Raw genomic sequence first — 18,386 nt, 5'->3', positions numbered from 1 at the left:
ACAAACCAATTAAGCAGGGATGAAATCTCACTGCCTCTAAGAAGCGCTAATCTCATTCCAGCAGACTTCTTTTTGCGGGGTTACCTTATGAGCAGGGTATACATAATCTAATAATCCAAAAACTCTACAGCATTCATCCATCCTGAATCCATTTCGAGGTAACTCTAACGAAAGTTTTCCAACATTTTGATGTATGTTGACCGAATGTTGTAAACGTCAAGGGAATTACATGTACGATAAAATTTATAAAAGGAAGTAAATTTTAAAATAAATTGCACTAAATTGCAATAGTTAAACTTCTACAAAAATGTACAGTTTTCGTTTCATTGAATTTTCAAAAGTGAATTTCTGGGCCACCCTGTAGTAAATAATATCTGTTAATGTCGAAATATTGCCAAATAACAAGGCAATCTTTTTTTCACTGATGGTTTGATGACATGATGCATGCAGTTCAGTCAGATTACGCAGCAAGTAAACTAATTTAATTTTCGCTATTCAATCACACACTCACGATATAGCAACCGAAATCGCTCGAATTGATCTGCCCCCTAGACAAGTGGCAAACTCTGACATTCTATTCGGACAGATTCGATTTTCGAAAAGTGTGACTAGTCTATTCTGCTAATAGACCCACTGATCGCGTTCGAAGCACCTGTGCGGCGCTAAACTCGTCACGACATGAAACGAGACAATGGGCCAACTATCCGGCCGCCGGATATCCGGCTATCCGGCCTAGCAGCTGGCCGGATATCCGGTATCCGGTATCCGGCCAAACAACTATCCGTTTCATCTCTAATCTATTTCACAAATTAAACGCATTTTTATTTGTCGACTTTTCAGACAGCTATCTAAATGAAGGATTTCATTTTATCAACTTCTATTCACCCTTTTGCCCGCCATGCCAAAACTTAGTGGAGCATTGGAAAAAGTTGGCTGAAATATACAAGGGAATTGTAAGTTGTCACTAATAATACTCTGTTATGCTTCAACCACACCAAAGCATGTAGATCGCGCTGGTGATAGACACATTGATTTGGTTGAAGCTTTACTGCCTCATTTTTGTTTTTTCTTGATTAGATTTTTTTTTCCACAACGAGAAAGCTCTTGGCCTGATTGATGCCCTTGCGAATTGCTGCGGCGATTACCGCCGCTCTCCACTTTCGTCGGCCGCCGTCTGAAAATCAGCGTCCAGGCATTAGCTTGCGACACATGCTGAGACGGAGACCTTTTGCTGCCGCAACTCTGCTCACATTATTTCATTTCTAATTGTTATTTATTTTATTTTTTATTTTGAATGTGCATGTTAAATTTTGAATTGTGTATTCTTGTTGAACTTTGTATGTGACTTTGTGTGCAGCAAATAAATGCTTACTTACTTATACTTTGATTATTGCAGGTTAAAGTTGGTGCGGTCAACTGCAAATACCATAACTCTTTTTGTTACAACTCTATGAGAATCGCCAGCTACCCTTCGTTACTGTTTTACCCTAATGTAAGTGTTTACCAGTAATGTTGTAAGCTTTGTTGAATTTTATAGATAGCTATTTCCTTAACATCCTGTTATGTGATTATGAAGTTATGTCCAAACAATTAACTGTAAATTTTGTAATTGTTGATAAAAATAAACTCTAACTGATATTTAACTACCTCAGTATCTTTTAAATTACTTTGCAATCAAATATAGATTTATTCAAACAACTAGATACATTATTCAGTAAATTCATTGTCAGCTTATGTTAGCACCAACTAAGTAAGCATACATAAAATGTACATTACTTGCTTGTAAGAATTTGACTTAAAAGATTTTATGCAGATGTTTTCACACCAACATTTCCTGTCTCACCTCAAATATTAGATGTTGAGGTGAGACAGTAGCCTTATTCACGTAACAAAACTTCAATGACAACAAATCGCTGAGTTGCTATCCTATCGAGTAATCGTTCTATCGAATTGACCCTTATGAATATGGATTTAGAACTGTTTTTCAATGGGACGACTTCTGAACGTCATGTCAGCGAGATCTGACTGTCAAAATACGTGAATTAGGCAGGTAATGTTGGCGCGAAAATGTCTTAGAACCTATTTTTTCCTGCTCCATAATGAAATCCTTAATATTTTTTCACCCACTGTTACACCACAGGGAAGACGAGGTAACTTCGTGCATTACCGCGGCGAGCGCACCCTGGATGCCCTCGACCAGTTCCTGATGTCGTATCTAAACACTCGCGTGCACGTGCCGATAGTCCACCGACTCAGGAACGACAAGCCGATGGCTTACGTACTCGGAGCCAACAGGATTGAGAGGGCTGTGCTGAGCCGAGTCGCGTTCCACTTGGTAAAGTATACTTCTATCAGCTAGCTTAAGATGTGCGCCATTAGACCAGTTCCTGATGTCGTATCTAAACACTCGCGTGCACGTGCCGATAGTCCACCGGCTAAGGAACGACAAGCCCATGGCTTACGTACTCGGAGCAAATCGGATCGAGCGGGCTGTGCTGAGTCGAGTCGCGTTCCACTTGGTAAAGTATACTCCATTCAGCTGGGCTTGGATGCGCGCTGTGATAAAATCTTATCGACGATTCCAGACGACAAATAAGTATATGGGCTTATCTTGGAAAATGAATTAAACGCCTCGATAAAAGTTTATCGCGGCTCGCATCCTAGGTCGGCTGATCCTTTCTACATTTTAGAAATAATTTCATTGGCTCTCTTATCTTATATCTATCTTATCTAAATAATATTGCTATTGTATCTCTTATAATAGGATAGTCCATAAATGGCTAGTTCTTTTTTATAGATTGAACATCCATCTCTGATAAATCTGTATCTATTGAATATTTTTTTGCTGAAAGACCTCCCTCTGATGAAGCTCCTAATCTTATTATCTACATTTAGACAAGTTTCTTTCGCAATTAATTTATTTCTATTCATCTTTCAGAACAATTTAATCAATTTGGTCATCGTAGAAGACGAAAATCTCCGGGAGCAGCTAACAAAGAACGAACGCACAACAGTTGTGTTCAGGTACAATGAAATAACCAAAGAAATAGAGAGCACCGAAGAAAAGGAGCTATTGAGAGAGCTAGTGAGCTCACTGCCAAAAATTGATCTCATTGGCCCAGAAGAGTTCAAGGTATGTTAGTCACAATTTGTTTACGATTGGGAATATAGTTCCCACCATATTTTCAACCTTATTCGCTTGACTTAAAGTAAAAAAACAATGAAAAAATTGATCATGCTGTGTTTTGAATTTATTTATATTCTTATTTCTTTTTCTAGGACTTACGAAACCGTCTTAGAACTACTCTAAAAACGCCTTGGATCATCTATTTCTCAGCCAAAGGTCATGACCGACTACAGTTGTACCAAATGAGGGTGGCCTTTCCTGAAATGTATTTTGGTATGTGATTTCTTCTACATCCTCAATTTAGCGCACTATTTTTTAAAATAATTTATATTATATTGTGTTGTGTTATAAGTAGGTACTCATTTATTTAAAAAAATATTTAAGTAAAGATCTGGCTCAATTCCTTTTGAAACGTGACACAAGTGCCATAAGGACCAGTTTGGATTGGCTCAAATGATTACTCAAACATAAATTTTGCTTAAGAATCTGCCAAGACTGTGGAAGGAATTTGACCTTAATTTTCTTCTTCTTCCTCGGTCCCTCACTGATGAGGATCGCGACCACAGATAGTGTTCCTCCACAGACTGCGGTCATAAGCTGTGTGGACCGCACGATGCAAACTCCCGCCCACCGTCTTCCTCGCCGCGTCCGACCATCTCGTCGGTGCCCTGCCCCGAGCGCGTCTACCTTCCATTTGTCCCAAGATAATTTGTTTCTCCAGACAATGCCTTGGAGACCGCATAATGACATGTGTCCAAAGAAACAGAGGGTACGCTTTAGGCATATAGTGGAGAGCCGCGTGGTGATGTTGAGCTCTTTTAATATGGACTCGTTGGTTCGCATGGCAGTCCAGGGTATGCGGAGTAATTTCCGCCAACACCACATCTCAAACGCATCGATCTTACTGTTATCGCGGCTTCTCAGGCTCCAAGTTTCGGCACCGTCCGTATATAAATATGGCACCTTTATTTTATTTGACAGCTGAAATGGACTGCGACAAGTGGAGCGAGCTATGCGCTTCCCTTCAAGTGACTGATGCCCCCGCTTGGGGCGTCATGAAAGTGGGCGGGGCTTACCAGCTTGCCCCGCCCAACGGGGACTTACGGGACTTCATACAAACTGCTTCTGAAGCTGTCAACCTTCACACACTGTCTGCTTCTGAGTTCACACGGATACTGGATGGAGGTATGTTCTTCTGTTCTTAGTCGGACTTTATTTATTTACAGAATATGAAGTAGGTACATACATGTGTGTATTTTGTAAATGGTAATAGTTATTTCATGAAAAAACTACCTACTTCAAAACCTAGAAAATCTGTAAAACTTTGTATAGCGTCGATAAAGACCGCCGCTTTTTCAAAGATCTTACTGAAATGTTTTGTGGAATATCATAAAGATTTTGCACTTTAGAGCTTAACCGATGACGGCTCTGTATCGTTATGCTCTATTTTCAAATAAGCTCTTGGCCTGTATCTCACCTGATGGTAAGTGACGATCAGGCCGAAGGTGGAAGCGAGCTTCACCCGGAATCCTCAACTACGGAGGAACTGGCTATCTTACCTCTAACTGCCGGAACACAATAATGCTGTTAACATTATTGTTATGGCGACAAATTTAGGTAAGATGGTAGTAGCTAGCCAGGCGGACTTAGAACAAGCCCTACCACCAACCAAACCGAACAGAAAAATCTGACCCCACTGGGAATCGAACCCGGGACCTCTGCGTCTGAAGCAGGTGGTCTTACCACTAGACCACAGAGGCGGTTAAAAAAATACCCTCCCGTGCCACTCTTGAAATTGTATGTAATTTAAGTTAATTTTCTTTCGCAGAAGCAGGCATGTGGTTGCTTGTAGTAGTGCCGCACCGGCTGTCCTGGGAACACATAGCGGAGCCCTTCACGCAAACCAGTCTACACTTCTTGGATACAGATATTAGCGTGAGTCATGGTGCTTTATTGATTGGTGCATGTGATTCAGTTCAAAATCTTAATTGTGATCTAAGTGGCTATTGTTTTGTGATGGTGTAGATACGTACTACATATAATTGTTTTCAGTTCCGATTAACTAGTATCAGACTTTGTCCGACCGTCGCTATAAGTGATGTTACCGCATTTATTGGACCGTTTTTAATGTACCCCTCGAAAAAATAATAACAGTTTGTGAGTTATCTTGAGCAAATAGTAAAGTTCTGTAGTTGTTTTAATTTTTTATATCAGGCAGTTTTAACAACTAGACATTATTGACTGTAACCTATTGAAACAAACAGACGCAGACTAATTTTCTATTATATGTATCCTTCAGTTCGGCGTAATGGCGTGTACAGCGGCCACAGACAAGTATTGCCGCGATTTGGCGCCATCGCAGCCCGTTATAATATTGCAAGAAGGCTCCAAGCGCCACGAGTACAACGACAAGATAGACGCGCATCGGCTGGCGGAGTTTATACAGCTCATACTGGATAGTTACGGTAAGTTTATAGTTAGTTAGGCTCCAGTTCACCTAAATAGCGCCAACAAATGTAATAATTAATTTGTAATTAACAAATTGTATTTGTTTTTGGTGAAAAAATAAAGTATTTTTTTTTTTATTATTTTTTTTTTTTATAGTTACGGTAAGTTTATACAATCTAATAAGAATTAAGACCACCTGCTTCAGACGCAGAGGTCCCGGGTTCGATTCCCAGTTGGGACAGATTTTTCTGTTCCGTTTGGCTGGTGGTAGGGCTTGTTCCAAGTTCGCCTGGCTAGCCAGGTAGCTAGCTACCACCATCTTACCTAAGTCTGTCGCCATAACAACAATGTTAACAGCATTGTTGTGTTCCGGTAGTTAGAGGTAAGATAACCAGTTCCTCCGTGGTTGAGGATTTCGGGTGAAGCTCGCTTCCACCTTCGGCCTGATCATCACTTAACATCAGGTAAGTTTGCAAAAAAAAAACAATCAGCGTGCATGACCATAGACAAGTATTGCCGCGAACTGGCGCCATCGCAGCCCGTTATAATATTGCAAGAAGGCTCCAAGCGCCACGAGTACAACGACAAGCTAGTGTCGGCTCATATACCCATTTACCTAACGCCCTGTATAGCCATTAAATAGTCCTAAAGCAATTAAAGTCTTATGCTTAGGTTGGTCAAATCAAGTTCTTGAATCATACTTTTGAATATAATAATAGACTAACTGTAGAGGTCTAATTCTAGATAGAGAACTTGTTAATTGGCGCTCGTTTTCTTAGCTGACGTATGTAAGGCCGCATTTATATTTGACTGACGTGTTGTGTCGTGACGCATCAGAACGAACGGAATATTATTTAATACATTAATCGACATCAAACGCTATCACGACACGACACAATAGGTCAGACAAATATAAATCTATTGTTCTAAACTTTCATGGTCACTATCATAATTATTATTACTGACGGGAGACGGGAAGCAACCGTAACAAAAGACTGCGAAAGAGGGTAGACCGATATGTCTTGCCCATAACATCTCACCCGCAAGTTTCTTCAATTACTCCGTGACCATGAAGCTTGCAACAGTGCCGAAATATAGGAAACTCAAAAGTAAGGTACATGGTAGCAATCCCGTCAGTAATAATAAATATGAATCTGGCTTAAAATTTTGATTAATGTTTAACGTAGGTAGTGATGCAACGAATACGAATATTCGTATTCGCCGAATAGTAGACATTTACCGAATATTCGTATTCGGTGAAATAATAATAACGAATACGAAAACCTACTTTTTTTAAAATTTGTAACACACGTGTGTGTGTCTCCGAACACTACAGCCACAACGACATGACGGGAAACCCCGGTCAATATGTAACAAAGTAGTAATGCAAGTTCTCTTCCGGAATTTGACAGTCAATAGCAGGTCGATTGTACAAGTATTATTTTGTTTTGTGATTAGTTACAAAGTAAAGTGATACAATACCAATAAAAATGCCACTTGTAACTTTTAATTACTAAAACATTAACCGTGTTAAAATGACTTAAATTTATTGCAGTACTCACACTAATCAAAGTGTAAATCAGCCTTTAGTAAAACTCAGTAAAACTCATTTATTTCTGTAAGTAGGCTTTAGAAAAGCACTTTTACACGTCCCAGTATTAACCCTTATGTAGAGACATTCGTATTCGGCGAATAGTAGATTTAATATTCGTATTCGTAAAAGTAGTATTCGTTGCATCACTAGTGTAATGTTTGTTTTCCCGTTCCAAGACTTGGAGCTGGACGAGCAGCAAGTGCTAGAAGTGATGGACTCCCGCGAGCGCCGGAACCACTGGCTGGTGGCGTATTTCCCGGCACACTGCGGCCGCGGCTGCTCGCAGCTGGCGCACGAGTGGCGCCGCGTGGCACAGAAGGTATATCATTATCACATATTATCATTTCGGTTAGAAATCCTTTTTTTTTTCGTCGGGAAATGCTTTGCGCATAACTGGTCTATGGGAACGGCCAGTGGGTTATATGGGACTCTCCCCGCCTACCCGCTAAAGGCGGGGCCTACCCACTAAAAACGGAGCCGCGAGTTATTGTCCTGGTTGGACATTCGTCCGCAGCTCCGCCTCAGGCTCGTGAGCGAGCCTCTCTGGCTTCGAGGGAACCTTTAATCCCCTCCTCCAGTTGTTTTTATTGAGGTTTTCTCCTCGCGGCTCTCGTACAACAGGACCCCCGGCCCGCCGTAGCGGGTTACGGTCTGCTCTATGCCGCTGCTCGGTCAGCTCTGCTGATCAGAGAAGTACCGTGAGCGGCCCTCCAAAGAATGGGCACGGGCAAACGCCCCGCCAGCCCCCACCTGTGGGGGTTTTTAAAGATGTCCCCTGCATCGTGGCCCGAGCAATTGCCTCGACGGCCCCCGGCCCACTCAATTGTGGGTTACGGGTTGCCCGACAGGCCCGCCGAGTTGACGAGACCTGCCGCGCAGGTGAGAAGTTAGCCGCCCGCGTGAACAGACCACGCGGACGTTGCCCAGGGTGCACCACCAGGAGGTCCCTCACCATCGCACCCCTTCGGTTAGAAATCCTTGGAGCGCCTCTGTCCAGCAGTAGACAGGCCCACTAAGGATTTCCACAAGGATCAGTCTTGTGCTACTCATTATACTGGTGCTTCCCGTGACCTTCACCAGATCTTCAGTCCACCGAGTGAGAGGCGTTCTGTCTTCGTCTTCAGTTGGTATTCATTACTCGAGAACTTTTTGCTGTGTCGCGTCCACTACCACTTTAGTTTATCAATCGATGCATTATCGTAAATATAAAGTGATGGACTCCCGCGAGCGTCGGAACCACTGACTAGTGGCGTATTTCCCGGCACACTGCGGCCGCGGTTGTTCACAGTTGGCTCATGAGTGGCGCCGCGTGGCACAGAGGGTATACCATCATTATCATTTAAGCCAAAGGACGTCGAATACCCGAGGATTACCACAACGGTTCTGCGTTCATTTATTTTCATCTATCGGACATGCCACGTCAGGGGCCAGACCCCTCTAAAGATACGTCAAAGTCGTGCTTCTCGTGACTTTCACTAGATCGTCGATTCGCCGAGTATAGATCGTTTCATCCACGAAGACTCGCCCCATCATTCTTCCGCTACTGTTTGAGAATTATCGGTACACGCTAAATTATCCATGAGTGCACACGCACCCTACAATAATGACGCTCGGATTGCTCGGATCAAACTCCCTGCGCCCCGCGCTTCCCTCGACCGAAAATTGGTGGGGCGCGTCTTCGTGGATGAAACGATCTATACTAGATGTCAACCTGATGGATGAAGCCTCAAAAAGGATAACCACAACGATCTTGCGTTGCTCGTATCCAGGTGCCTTCTGCGACCTTCACCAGATCTTCAGTCCGAGTAAGATGCGTACAGTTCATATCTTTCGGTCTATCGTCACTCAAGAACTTTTTTGCCCCAACGGCTATCATCGGCAGATTTTACGAGCTATACGACCCGCCCTCTGCCACTTAAGTTTGGCAATTCTACGGGCTATCACGATTATTGTAGTTCTCATGCGGATTTCCTCATTAGAGGGACTCGCATGAGGTAAATATCACAGAATACCTGTGTACAGTCAGCGTCGAATTGTTCGTGTCACCCAAAGTGGTCAAAAAGTTGACAACACAACCTTATTCCAATTGTAACAAAGAAGTGTTGCGAACTTTTTGGCTACATTGGGTGTTACGAACTATTTGACGCTGATACCTTATTCGACCAGATGCTCGACCTATTCCTTGAAAGGGGTATTACCAGGCCTGTTCATCTCCGCGAGTTTACATCGAAAACAAAACACACACGATGGCCCACCTACAGGATACTATTCGACAAGGCCTCACATACGAGCGAACATTGACTCACGCACGCGTATTCTTGTGTATGATGGAAGAAAATAAAGAAAATGGTGTACTAAATACTGTGCAGTATTTAACTGCCTAAATAATAATAAAAACACAGAATGTACTTTTTTAAGTTGCCTCAAGACACTGAGAGGTAAATAAGTAGTTAATATTATTCATGATAATTCATGCTAAATCATATGTTTCCTCCGTCATTTTCCGCAGTTTGGCACCTCACGTCACATCATTTTACCGAAGTCAGCCCTATAGCTTCGGCGCAGTGCCGATCACTGATGTTTGTCAACAAAATGGTGCTTGACTCTTGAGACAGGCTAAATTACACCATATTGTTAATGACATTGAGCATACATTTTTTTAAATACCTTCGCGAAGTAAAACTTCTGTACGTAGTACTTATTATTATTCTGTGGTATTACTAGAGATCGTTAGCAACAAATTATGTCCAGTGTCACCCTGTATGTAGGAGACGCAGTTTGAATAAGCAAATGCAGTTCTTATAATATTGATTTCTGGTTGTTCCTTAGCTCCGGCCGTTAGCGCAAGTGCGCGTGGGCATGCTACAGTGCTCTAACAACGCGCGCGGCTTCTGCTCCAACGTGCGCTCGCCTTCCGCGCGCCTTTATCCGCCCGCCGTCGCACACCACTACACGTGAGCACATTACGCGCACACTATACACTATTCTATGTGAATCACATCATACACTAGCCCCACAAAACACTAGGAATTCACGTTAAACGAAAAGTTGACTAACACCACTGCAAGATAGTATCACACAATACACACTATAGTCCGGTCGCCGAGCACTTAGAATTTCGTCCAATGACCCCAAGCCCCAAGCTACCCATCCTTATCGCTCGCGCGTAATTAACCTTAACCAAGCGCAAATCACTGCAGCCGCCCGTCGCACAGTCGCGACAGCCATATAATGAGGGTTTTCGCGATTGAAAAATCCGCCAGATGGCAATACGTAGACGCGAGGTCCAAATGCTGCATGATTGGTTATTTTTGACATGACATTGACAGATATGTCAAAATCCACCAATCATGCAGCATTTGGACCTCCCGTCTACGTATTGCCATCTGGCGGATTTTTCAATCGTGAAAACCCTCATTACGCGCGAGCGATAAGGATGGACAGCTTGGAGTCATTGGACAAAATTATTCGTACTCGGCGACCGGATTATATACCTACGACTAGCCCCGCCCCCGCCACTGACTGATGCCATATTATGGGTCGCACCCACAGATCACAGAAACTAAAGGGAGATGTGAAAAGGGGGCGGGGCCGGTGTCGCAGCAATATGCCCAAAAGCAGAACACATTGCTCGTGACAGTAATGATGACAGCAGCGACGTCATAAATAATGTAAACAGTTTACATTGCTTGCTGCTTTAGTACTCCACTAAAGATTATTCTAACGTTGAGTACTGATACCGCAGTGGATAATGAGCACATATTTTGATTACTTTGTGTGTGTGAATTTCTTTTATTACTATAATGCCCGTTTCGAACTCAGCGCATTAGTTGGCATCTCTCTATATCTCTATTATGAAATGCATTCCACCAGAGATGTGCGAGGATGCGTAGCGACGGATGTGTTTGTAAAGAACCAATAGAATCGCTTCAGTTACCGAGGCGAGGTAAACGCATCAACGTTACGCATCCTCGCACATCTCTGGAGGAAACGCAGCCTAAGACACAGGGCTCCCTGTTTAAAAATTTGTTAGGGGCCCTATCTAAAAAAAGGTCATAAGGGAATCCTTTTAATGAAACTACGTAACCCTAAAAATGAACATTGCAAAATTACAGAACTTCCTTAGGTTTTCTATTTGAAGAAGTCTGCCACTGGGGCCCCTGTATTTCAGGGGCCCCGTATCATTGATACGGAAGATACGGGGTGCACCAAGCAGGGGGGACAACAGGACTGCACCAGATACGGAGGTAGCTACGCCCCTGGGTCGACACTACCTTTTAGGCCTCAGCCTCGAATTTAGCGGGCAGCGGCGCGGGAGCGGGGCGGGCAACGCAGACCCGTTCTTGAAACAAGCGGGCAGCTCGCGCGGCGCTTTAGCGGCGAAGTGTTGTGTTCGGGGTTATGTTGTCGAGATATTTGTTTTTATTTGCGAACGAAATGTCTGAACAACGGCGACAATTTTATTTCGATTCAAATTTATTCCTAACGCTCGATTTATTGTGGGCAAAAGAAGGAGTGCGCTGCCCGCTCGTTGTCCGCTCCCGCGCCGCTGTTTTCGAGAACCGGTCTATTTGATTTTACGCATAAGATCCTGCCGCCGCCGCCGCCGCCCCGCTGCCCGCTAAATTCGAGGCTGAGGCTTTAAACGCACCACTATAAGCAAGTCGCAGACTACATGCGCCTCGTTCGTTTGTTTCAGCCAAATGACGTCCACTGCTGCCCCAATCTACACCTAAGTGTTACTTAAGCTAAGAACATATAGTGACACACATTTTATGTTTTTATTCCAGTGTAAACCTCCAGCAGTTGTCCGAAGCCCCGTACATCTTGGAGTGGGCGTTGGAACACATCGACGACTCCGTGGTCAAGCTCACGTGGCATAGCTTCATGAAAACCGTCGCAGTAGAAGAACTCAATCCGTCCAGGTAAATAGAAGCATGTGGTCAGTGTGTTAAGGTTTAATTTAGTGTGATCCTCAAGTAGGTCGTGCCTGAATAAGTTAAGTATTAGGCCCCTCGCCCACGGCGACTTTTTGTAGCGATGCTGTAGCGATTCTGTTGCGTGTTCGCATCGATACAGTCGCAATGCGGTCGCTAGCTGTGTGCCCTAGCGCACATAAACGCGCTTCTGTCGCAATGCAAACGCAATATTGTCGCGATGCAAACGCGATTCAGTAACCCTCCCTCCGTTCTCTCCCCGATGTCGTCCGACACGGTCGCGCGTTTGCATCGATACAGTCGCGCTGTTGTAGCGCGTTGGCATCGCTTCTGTAGTGCGTTGCAAATGGACTAAGTGCTTGTTCACGTTGACTCGCGGGCGCGGTGACGAAATATCAAACATATGTAGTGATTCCAAGTGTTCACGTACGAAACGCAGGTGCGGTCTAACTAGCGGGCAAGCTAGCGACTGGTGCGCGCGGAGCGCTCGCGGTAATTTCAACGCGTGAAGATGTTTGTGTGTGTTCATGTCAAACTAGCGGCGGCGCGCGCGTTTCACCCGCGACGTCAGGTAAGTTCAACCAGTTTGAACTTGTCGCTAGAAACGATAGTACGTCACACTCGCGCGAACGCCTGGTGGTTAATGTGAACACGAGCTCGCAACGTTTCCCGCGCCCGCGCGTTCCTACGTGAACAAGCACTTAGTGCACTTGGAATCACTACATTATGTTTGATATTTCGTCACCGCGCCCGCTCGACGTGAACAAGCACTAACGCGCGTTAGTAGCGATTCTGTCGCTCGTTTACGAAACGCGCCATAGGCGAGGGCCCTTAATCTCTTTTTCAATTCCAAACTCTAGTTGTATTTATATGATTGTTTTCCCATTTCAGTGGTAAAAAGCCTTGGTTGGTGTACTTCCATTCCCCGCGTTGCTACCGGTGCTACGAGATGTATGCAGACTTCGCTATAACTGGCATTGTAAGAAATTATATTTTAAACTATCTCAGTTAGTACGGAATCCCTACTTTCCAACTAATATTATTAATGCGAAAGAAATTCTGTCTGTCTGTTATGCTTTCACGCCTAACATAGGACAGTTTTTGTCCCGGTTTTTGAAACAAGGACGCGCGCGAATAGTTAATAACGCGGGCAACAACTAGTTAATGATCAAAGTTGTTCGTCGCATTATGGGCGCAATGGATTTAGCGATAAACTTTGATAAACTAGCGATCCGCCCCTGCTTCGCATAGGTACATTGTTATTATACTTAAAAAGCTTCCTCTTGAATCACTCTAATAAAAAAACCGCATCAAAATCCGTTGCGTAGTTTTAAAGATCTAAGCATACATAGAGATTAGGGACAGACACAGAAAAGCGACTTTGTTTTATAACTAGCGGCCGCCCGCGACTTCGTACGCGTGGATCCCGTTTTACCCTCTTAGGGGTGGAGTTTCGTAAAATCCTTTCTTAGCGGATGCCTACGTCATAACATCTACCTGCATGCCAAATTTCAGCCTGATTCGTCCAGTGGTTTGGGTTGTGTGTTGATAGATCACTATGTCAGTCAGTCACCTTTGAGTTATACATATAATACACTCGATGTCAAATAAATCGCACCTCCCGCGACAAGAATTTTCAAACGTATGCATCCCCACTTTCCACCAATTTTGGTACCATTTAAAAGCCTAGTTCTAACCTTCATTTCATTAAAGGAAAGGTTTTTACCCCAAAAATGTGTCTCTAGAAGGATCCAGAGTCACTTCTTCAAAAAATAGGTAGTTATGCTAGAGCCAACTTTTATGGCTATAAAACTGTTAAGTTGGGTTTAATTGCTATCCATCTGTTAAAGAGGACACGTGAAATCATTATTTGGTTTTATAACCATAAAAATTGGTCTAATTGATCCCATAGGTGGGCCCAAAGTGAGGTATTTTTTCAAGTCACATTTATGGTATATGCTAATAATTTATTAAGAAATTAAATGTGTTTTTCTTTAAGGATATTTATTGGGCTTTCAAATAACACCAATATTGTTGGGGCACCATGATTGTGTCAGAAGAAAATCGTAAAAGTTCGCGTCGCGGAAGGTGCGGTTTATTTGATGTTGAGTATATTTAGATATGTAGCGATGACGAAATATGACGCTTCTTAAATAAGCTTATTGTTCTCAGTTCCTCCAAAAAGCGGTCAACGCGGGCAAAGTGAACTGCGTCAACGAGCGCGGGCTCTGTCAGAACGAACAGATATCGAGCTACCCTTCACTACGGCTCTACCTCAACAGAAACCATAGACAATCCTTCACCAGCGTGGTCACCATACAAGTCAGAGACCACGAATTAATGATACAGGACATCAGAAGACACTTGATAAAGTACGACGAGAATTTGCTAGACGCTGTAGATAATATTGTAAGGAGTCAAGGGATCCATGCGAAGCATGATGAGTTTTAGCCAAATTAATAATTTATATTTTTAATTAATTAATTAGCAATAAATCCAGTGATAAGTAGGAATTGAATTGCAATAAGTTTGTGATAATGTGCCAGTTAGACATTTGGGTGGTAACATTACTTTCTATTACCACAAATTCTCAATATTGATCTGTCTAATATTTAAAAAATATATACTCGCTAACTTATAGGTTCCTACTAATACAATATTTAATATGTAAGAAGACTGTCGTAAATGTAAAATAATATGGCTAGAAAAACAGAATCTCGCTAATCACAGTTGTGTGATTAGCCATATAATTATGGATATCGACCATTGCTATTCCTCGAACTGTTTAAATGAAGACGAATCTCAATTTTCAATCATGTTTAAAAAACTGATATTAGAAGCCGATATAAAAAGGTCGGAAGTATGGTAACCCTCACCTGCATTTATCAACTAAAACCAAGCCACAAAAATCGTCTCGCACATGGTTTAAGTACCCTATGTATTTATTATGCTGCATTTTGTGATATTTTAAGTTAGTTTAAGTCTAATAGGTGTACCTAATAGGATGAATGGATTTTTTTGTAAAATTTGTATTGAAAATACAGCAGTTTTTATCCCGGTTTTTGAAAAGATTGACGCCCGTGTTTGTGTTTTCCGAGACAATCCGCTATTCACGCGGGCGAAGCCGCGGGCAAAAGCTAGTAGCCATATAAAATAGTATTGACAGCTTTTGTGAAAATAGAGAAATTAAATGAACAAATTTTAATAAACAATTGTTCCTTGCAATAAGTTTATCACTGTATAATAGTGTGCTAGTTACAAAGGCTATTAATGTATTGATACTAATATATTTTTTTACACATCATTACATTTTTTATTTTTCTAGCAATCTCAAAATAAAACCAATAAAATATCTTTGCATAATTTTTATTAAGGCTCAATTATTAGAATCTTTTCCAAACACAGCGGCTAGACATTGTTTTTATTGAATAACAGGCATTTTCACCAACAGCATCTGAAAGTAGAGAAAAACATGTTATTGCAAAAATATTATTTTTTAGCTGAACACCCACCGTGGTCAGGTAATTAAAGGAAAATATAAATAAATAACAAATTGTCACGCCTGAGCCACACACATCACATCGCGATGACATTCGGGCGATATCTTGCGACTATGCGAATCTATTATCGCGATCTGTCTGGTCTAGAGGACAGAATGTATTTGGAATGATTTTGCAATAAAACAATGTACTTACATCATCATTCCTATTCAGCTTTGCATCAATAATGTCCTGGTCAACACTGCAGGGTAAGAAGAAGTCAACTATCTCAAACATGCCCTTTGAGTCTAGAACCAGGCGATCTTCACCAACTTCTAAATTGAGATCCTTAAGTTCAACCTAAAAATAAAACTTGAATTTTAAAGAGATAATTTACATATGCCACATATTAAATACCTATCAATTATCATAAAAACAAAGCCAAGGCAAAGGTCAAAATTATATTTTTTGTTGAGTTGCATCAAACCTGAAACTTGAAAAAAAAAATGTGTTGCCTTTCCCTTCAAACCCTAAAACCTCAATAGCTTGAAATCTGACCCCTCTAAGTTTAAATAATTAGTGTTTTCAGGCACATCTCTAGCACTGCACCTATCTATTATTGTCCTTAGAAGANACCCCTCTTTATAGAATAAACATCTTTGAACTTACAGAGGCAGGTATTTTAAATTCAGCTAGTAAATATTCTATTTCCCCAGTAGGGGGTTCTCTTCTCAGTCTATAAATAAGCTCTCTCTTTTTGGCAGATATTTTGGAAGCATCAATTTCCTCAATGAGGGGGGACTTAATCTTCTCCTCGCACTGTTGGATATCTCTCATCTGAATGTTGTGAGACTGCAGAGTACCAATTGACTTTCTATTTTTCAGGACTGTGAATTTTAGCATATCTAACTCGAACTGGTATTTATCCTGCAAACCTTCAAAGACTATGGTGAGAAAGAAGGTCCGCCACAATTCATCTTTCTCTGTTTTCTTATAAAATTCAGGGTTAATGGCTATATCATATACTGTTGCTGGTGCCCCAGACTTATCTTGCTCAGTTCTCCCTTCCCCAATGCTCATGGGCACTCTATAGCTGGAAGGATCTTCCGAATTCAGTATTCGCATCAACTCATCATTACTGATGTCTCTCGGACTGGGTATGGAGTCTGCAGTACATATGTTAACAAAAACTTTCTTGTTGTCTGGTTTTGAGAATGTTTTTACACAGTAACCTACAAGAGGGAACAAAAAGTGAGTTTATAATTAAGGATTAACATAGATAACGTACCCAAACCGTAGTACATTTTAGAAGTTTTCGTTTCCGGCGTCTTTATTGTTCTTTGTATGTTTACTGTGTATGAACATAATTTACCTGGTGTTGGTTTCACAGTCTTATACGGCAATGGATCCACTGTAGCAAGCAGTTTGTTGAACTCTTCTTCCATAGGATTGTCCTACAAGAATATTTTAAGATAAAAATACAAAAATATCACGCAAAGAAACTGTGTGTACTGGTTAATCATGATGGGTAAGAAAAAGAATCATAATTATCTACTTACTCTCACAATTCTCATATTCTTCTCCATTATTGAAGGGTCTATTTCCAGCGATATTGATTTTTTAGTCATTTTGTTTAATGGTTTCTATGGTACCAAGTGCCAAATAATTTCTAAAAGCAGGCAGATTTTCAAGTTCAACAAAATGAACGATGTTTTTTTTCCAAATGTGACATTTTGGTAAGAGATGACAGTTTTGACAAATTTGACACACATTTGCCAAATCTGTCATGAGTGTGCTCTTTTTTTATCATACAATTTTATCTTTTGTACTATAGTAGAAATAAATCTTACTAACATAGAGGAATTAATTCCTCTATGCTTACCAAGCAAGGAAAGAAAATCATCAGATTCGAAATGAAAATGTTATGCTGCTATAAATTAGGTTTAAGAGCGTGTGCGCACAGGTGAGTTTTTTTACCGTAGCAGTTGTATGTCTTATTTAACCATAGAACCATAATCTCTCTTTTTCTCTTTTTAAAACTGTAAAAGAGAAAGATAATGTCACAGTGAGAAAAAGAGCTCACCGCTGCGCGCGCGCTATGGTTTGAAATGTGAAAGTTATGTGTTTGGTGGACTTGCGAATGCATCAAGCTTCTGACCAAACAAGAACATGTCATCATGAACTAGTGCATATGACTTAAATTTTCGTGAGCTGAATATATCGATTAAATAACTTTAAAAGATTTATTTATTTATTTATTGCAATAAAATACATTGTACACTAAGAAACTTAACACTAGGTAACTTAGGTAACTAATGCACACCCGGTTGGGTACAGCAATCTACTTACATATTAAGTAGGTACTATATGTTATCTTACATACTTATTTCAGTTATTAATAGATTTATATAAAATATTATATTATATTTATATAACAAATGACAATATATACCTCTACTACTTCTAACAAAAACTATTATTTATCTTCCATAAAATCTTTAACACTATAGAAACATTTATTTATTAGGAATGCTTTAAGCTTTTGTTTAAATATATGAATGTTATATATATCTATATTTTTTATACTATCAGGAAGTTTATTAAAAATTTGTATGCAACGATATGCCGGGCTATTTCTAAACATTTCACAGTTAGGGGTTGGAAGGAGAAGTTTAGTCCTGCGGCGGGGGTTTGGATCTTGCTGGAATAAGTACATGTGCTTTCTTACGAATATTGCTGCTTCTAAAATATAAATAGATGGTAGAGTTAACATTTTTTCATTAATAAAATGTGGTTTGCAA

At 41.2% G+C, this 18,386-nt stretch overlaps 2 protein-coding genes across 2 annotated transcripts in view; one reads left to right on the top strand and one right to left on the bottom strand.

Moving 5' to 3' along the window:
- LOC114361253 (dnaJ homolog subfamily C member 10-like) overlaps window positions 1–15,244 on the top strand; it is a 69,048-nt gene extending 53,804 nt beyond the window's left edge. Inside the window, exons 14-26 of the mRNA XM_028316250.1 lie at window positions 841–953; window positions 1,397–1,492; window positions 2,141–2,335; window positions 2,939–3,133; window positions 3,280–3,400; window positions 4,109–4,312; window positions 4,956–5,062; window positions 5,427–5,592; window positions 7,346–7,488; window positions 9,999–10,123; window positions 11,960–12,094; window positions 12,998–13,085; window positions 14,279–15,244. Coding sequence (XP_028172051.1) covers window positions 841–953; window positions 1,397–1,492; window positions 2,141–2,335; window positions 2,939–3,133; window positions 3,280–3,400; window positions 4,109–4,312; window positions 4,956–5,062; window positions 5,427–5,592; window positions 7,346–7,488; window positions 9,999–10,123; window positions 11,960–12,094; window positions 12,998–13,085; window positions 14,279–14,557 — 1,967 coding nt within the window. The 3' untranslated portion in view covers window positions 14,558–15,244. The remainder of the gene's footprint in view (window positions 1–840; window positions 954–1,396; window positions 1,493–2,140; window positions 2,336–2,938; window positions 3,134–3,279; window positions 3,401–4,108; window positions 4,313–4,955; window positions 5,063–5,426; window positions 5,593–7,345; window positions 7,489–9,998; window positions 10,124–11,959; window positions 12,095–12,997; window positions 13,086–14,278) is intronic.
- A 212-nt stretch (window positions 15,245–15,456) lies between these two features.
- On the bottom strand, window positions 15,457–17,322 carry LOC114361276 (PIH1 domain-containing protein 1). The gene is made up of 5 exons (XM_028316279.1): window positions 17,145–17,322; window positions 16,958–17,039; window positions 16,255–16,817; window positions 15,802–15,945; window positions 15,457–15,560 (listed from the first exon to the last, which is right to left on the bottom strand). Exons 1-5 carry the CDS (start codon window positions 17,211–17,213, stop codon window positions 15,528–15,530), a joined length of 891 nt encoding a protein of 296 aa, XP_028172080.1. The 5' UTR covers window positions 17,214–17,322; the 3' UTR covers window positions 15,457–15,527.
- Window positions 17,323–18,386: the final 1,064 nt, after the last annotated feature.

The sequence above is a fragment of the Ostrinia furnacalis genome, unplaced genomic scaffold (genome assembly GCF_004193835.3).
Source record: "Ostrinia furnacalis isolate ACB-3 unplaced genomic scaffold, ASM419383v2 OfSCF5489, whole genome shotgun sequence".
Lineage (NCBI taxonomy): Eukaryota > Metazoa > Arthropoda > Insecta > Lepidoptera > Crambidae > Ostrinia > Ostrinia furnacalis.
This window is presented reverse-complemented; position numbering and strand designations above follow the sequence as displayed.

What these genes read in the sequence shown, in the direction of transcription:
- LOC114361276 (XM_028316279.1), bottom strand. Translation starts at nt 17,213, where the DNA reads ATGACTAAAAAATCAATATCGCTGGAAATAGACCCTTCAATAATGGAG. An exon ending in AGAATATGAGAATTGTGAGA is followed by an intron (nt 17,040 to 17,144) that starts GTAAGTAGATAA and finishes ATATTCTTGTAG; the next exon opens with GACAATCCTATGGAAGAAGA. An exon ending in AGCTGAATAGGAATGATGAT is followed by an intron (nt 15,561 to 15,801) that starts GTAAGTACATTG and finishes CTCTACTTTCAG; the next exon opens with ATGCTGTTGGTGAAAATGCC.